General features: G+C 37.3%; 1 protein-coding gene across 1 annotated transcript in view; it reads right to left on the bottom strand.

Annotated features, from left to right (window-relative positions):
* The window catches only part of LOC137642442 (insulin-like growth factor 1 receptor), a 17305-nt gene extending 13330 nt beyond the window's left edge, over positions 1-3975 (bottom strand). The window contains exons 1-4 of the mRNA XM_068374996.1: positions 3968-3975; positions 2356-2438; positions 1777-1861; positions 791-954 (exon numbers count right to left, since the gene is read on the bottom strand). Coding sequence (XP_068231097.1) covers positions 791-954; positions 1777-1861; positions 2356-2421 — 315 coding nt within the window. The 5' untranslated portion in view covers positions 2422-2438; positions 3968-3975. The remainder of the gene's footprint in view (positions 1-790; positions 955-1776; positions 1862-2355; positions 2439-3967) is intronic.
* Between the last annotated feature and the right edge of the window lie 238 nt (positions 3976-4213).

The raw sequence follows: 4213 nt of genomic DNA, 5'->3' as shown, positions 1-4213 counted from the left end.
TATTGGTAATAATACAACACTGAATAATAGTAATGATAATAATGCAATACTAAAAATATGTTTTGTTCATGAATTTCTATAAAATATTTTACATTACTCTATTTACGATTATGTTTATAAGTAAATCCAAAATCCAAAGGAGTGCCCTAATTCTTAAAGTATACTATAGAGCCGTTTAATCATCTGATTTTGGGTCACTTTATTTCTCTAACAAAAATTAAAAAATATATATATTTGTTCTTGTTTGTCTACTCGTTGTGTTAAAAGAAGGGTTTCAGTATTCCTTTAACGTTGGTAGAAATGTCTTAGTTGCTCTTACTGTATTAACTTCTATAGTCCATTTCTTTTAGCAAGTCATATTTGCACAGACTCGCAACGGTGCCCTTTTAGCTCGGAAAAGTTTCCTGGTCGCTGATTGGTTAGAATTATCTTGTCCAACCAATCAGCGATCAGGAAACTTTTCCGAGCTAAAAGGGCACCGCTGCGAGTCGGTGCAAATATGACTCGCTAAAAGAAATTGACTATAGTTAGTAATTATTAAATGAATTTTCATCACAAACCATATATTTCACGAGCTAGACTTAGGAACAACAATTCACAGTCCCGAGACGCTAAACAAGACAGTGCATTCGCTGTGAGTTTTTCTAAATTTCATCTTCTCAACCATTTATCACCTTGTTACTTGTTCGCGCACGCTCACACACACACACACACACACACACACACACACACACACACACACACACACACACACACACACTTACAACAAAAACTCAATTATGAGGCTTACCGATTTCGATGACCGATAGTTAGCTGGCAGCCGAAGACGAAGGGTGACTAAATACGCGACCAATTCCCCTCTGAGAGTGAGCGGTGGTCTCCAACTGATTCTTTGCCTGCCAGTCAAGCCGTCTTTCAACTCCAAATCAGTCACTTTGTGGGAACCACCTGTACCTAAATATAGAAAAAAAAAGTTATCATGTATCTTACACCTCAATTATTGGGTAAATGAATACGCCCACAAACTTTAATTTAAGTGGAAGAAAATACTGCTTAAAAAGCTGCCATAAAACTGCCACTTTCTTCTACATCATTTTGTAGGAAGGTTTGATCTTATTCTTGAATTAATGTTTTGCCTGGGACGAACATTCTTCTTTATGAAATGCTGTTCAAGATATTTACTTATTAGGCAGTCTTCTTCCCCACCGTTATCACTACATTAAGGGGTCGGTTGACTGATGCGCTCTCTCCAATGCCTTCGATCAAACGCATCCCCTTTCACCAAACCTCTTCTCTCCATATCATCCTTCACCTTATCTCGCCATCTAATTCTTAGTCCTCTTCTTGATCTTCTCCCCCTAACAGGTTCCTCCCAAGCCCTCTTCACCATCCATCCTTAACACATGCCCACATCATTTCAGTCGTGATACTCTTATCTCGGTAATCTTTACTACACCTGCCATACTGTCTTTACTACACCTGACAGTCTTTGTTTACTAGACCTTAAAATCTCTTTTACTACACCTGCCATTCTTTCTTTACTACACCTGCCATTCTTTCTTTACTAAACCTGACAATCTTCCTTTACTACACATGCCATTCCTTCTTTACTACACCTGCCATTCTTTCTTAATTACACCAGCCATTCTTTCTTTACTACACCTGACAATCTTACTTTACTACACCTGCAATTCTTTTATTACTACACCTGCAATTCTTTTTTTACTACACCTGTCTCATCAGGCAGTAAGCCTACGTAAAGTACCGCTCGCTTACTTATCTTAGGCGTAATGAAGGAAATGGTTTTGGGTTCTGTGGAGCAAAGTACTCTGCTTCTTTCCGGTGGGTGACATGCTACCACCTGCAAGAAGAATTCAAATGACCTATTATTATCATCATCATTATTACTAGCCAAGCTACAACTCTATAAGTCCAAGGGCTCCAACAGGGAGAAATAGCCCAGCGAGGAAAGGAAACAAGGAAATAAATAAATGATATCAGATGTAATGAAAAATTAAAATAAAATATTCTAAAAAGACATTTTCCATTGTACATTACTCTGTACTATGGTCATCATAGCTATTCTACTTTTGAACACTTACAAAGAGACAAAAATACTTTATTTAGAGGTCAATTTAGATGAACAAAATGGTCATATGTAGAAAAAGAGAAAGTTTTTTTTTATTTATATGCAGTACATAAGGTTACATAATTCTCTCTCTCTCTCTCTCTCTCTCTCTCTCTCTCTCTCTCTCTCTCTCTCTCTCTCTCTCTCTCTCTCTCTCTCGTCTCCGGTTTTGTATTTTTCGCCATTTTAAAGAACGTCAAAATAAAACATGTTATTGTAAACCTCACCTTAACTAAGTACCGCGTGAAAGGCTGAAGACCAGGTATGGTGAGATTGGTCGCTCTTGTAGACATCGTCAATTGCCCTGAAACTGGAAATATACAAGTTTACTCACACATTTATTTATCTACGAATCAATATATAATTCAAAGGTTAAATGGCCGCTCATGAATGGCAGAGGCAAGGGACAGTAACATTACGCTATCAAGTACAACAATGCCCTAAAGACTGTCCATATTACGAACAGCGCTCCACCAAGCTAGGACTAAGGAGGGGCAGAAAATAGTTGCTGATCATTCAGCAGATAGACCTATATGCTCCCCCCGAGGCCCTATCCTTAGCTCAAAAGGACAGTGAGGTTTCAGCGACCAAAGGAACTACCGAGTTTGAGCGGGATTCGAACACCCGTCTGGCCATCACCAGGTCATCACAAGATTCAAGATTTTATATTACTGTTAAATGGTTCACATGCGATAATAAGTCGGTAGCTGTGGTTTTCAAATAAAATAAAATTAATATGAATCGCTGAGAATATTTCCTGTCTATACATCAGACGGAATCTGAATAAATAGCACATTCAAATATATTAAACCAATTCTCAAGTAATTTTCAAGTAATAAATCATATACGAAAGAATTATAATAAATTTTCTTAAACTTCTGAATACTGCAACATCATAAATGTGTTCTCTCTTGTTACTGTATTACCAATCATCATCATCGTCTCCACCTACGCCTATTGACGTAAAGAGCCTCAGTTAGATTTTGCCAGTCGTCTCTATCTTGAGCTTTTGAATCAGTACTTCTCCATTCATCATCTCCCACTTCACGCTTCAGAGTCCGCAGCCATGTAGGCCTGGGTCTTCTAATAGGTAGTAGTTTGGCAGGGCACCAGCCACCTGTCGAGACACTACTGCTAGAGAGTAATTGGGTCTTTTGACTGGCCAAACGGTACTACATTGGATCCTTCTCTCTGGTTACGGTTCACTTTCCCTTTGCCTACACATACACCGAATGGTCTGGCCTATTCTTTACAGATTCTCCTCTGTCCTCATACACCTGACAACACTTGAGATTACCTAACAATTCTTCTCCACCTGAGGGGTTAACTACTGCACTGTTTGTTCAACGGCTACTTTCTTCTTGGTAAGGGTAGAACAGATTCTTTAGCTATGGAAAGCAGCTCTTCTAGATGAAGGACACTCCAAAATCAAACCATGGTTCTCTGGTCTTGGGTAGTGTCATAGCCTCTGTACCATGGTCTTCCACTATCTTGGGTTATAGTTCTCTTGCTTGAGGCTACACTCAGGCACTCCATTCTATTCGTTTCCGTAGTTCCTTTTTTCACTTGGCTATTTTCCCTGTTGGAGCCCTTGGGGTTACAGGCTAGCATCATGCTTTTCCAATTAGGGTTATAGCTTAGCAAGCAGTAATAATAATAATAATAATAATAATAATAATAATAATAATAATAATAATAATAATAATAATAATAACAAGCAGTAATAACAATAACAACAACAACAAGCAGTAATAATATAATAATAATAATAATAATAATAATAATAATAATAATAATAATAATAATATCATAGAAACAAAAACTGCAAGAAAGACTTACTTGGAAATTCTTTTTCTCGACATTTGGTCTACATTATCAGGATTAATATAAGCTGATGTTGTTGGACTTGGTCCCTATAAGAAGAAAGAAATAAAAGGGTGATTTTCAGCCTCATGCTCACGTACTTAAGTTAACAGTTATTTTACGTACAGTACGAATTGTAAAGGATATAAAACATTAATTACTATTCAAATGTTTGTCATATCGCTTAATTTTGAAGGTTTTCAACTAAGATACAAACTCTCT

Source organism: Palaemon carinicauda, chromosome 6 (assembly GCF_036898095.1).
Source record: "Palaemon carinicauda isolate YSFRI2023 chromosome 6, ASM3689809v2, whole genome shotgun sequence".
Lineage (NCBI taxonomy): Eukaryota > Metazoa > Arthropoda > Malacostraca > Decapoda > Palaemonidae > Palaemon > Palaemon carinicauda.
This window is presented reverse-complemented; position numbering and strand designations above follow the sequence as displayed.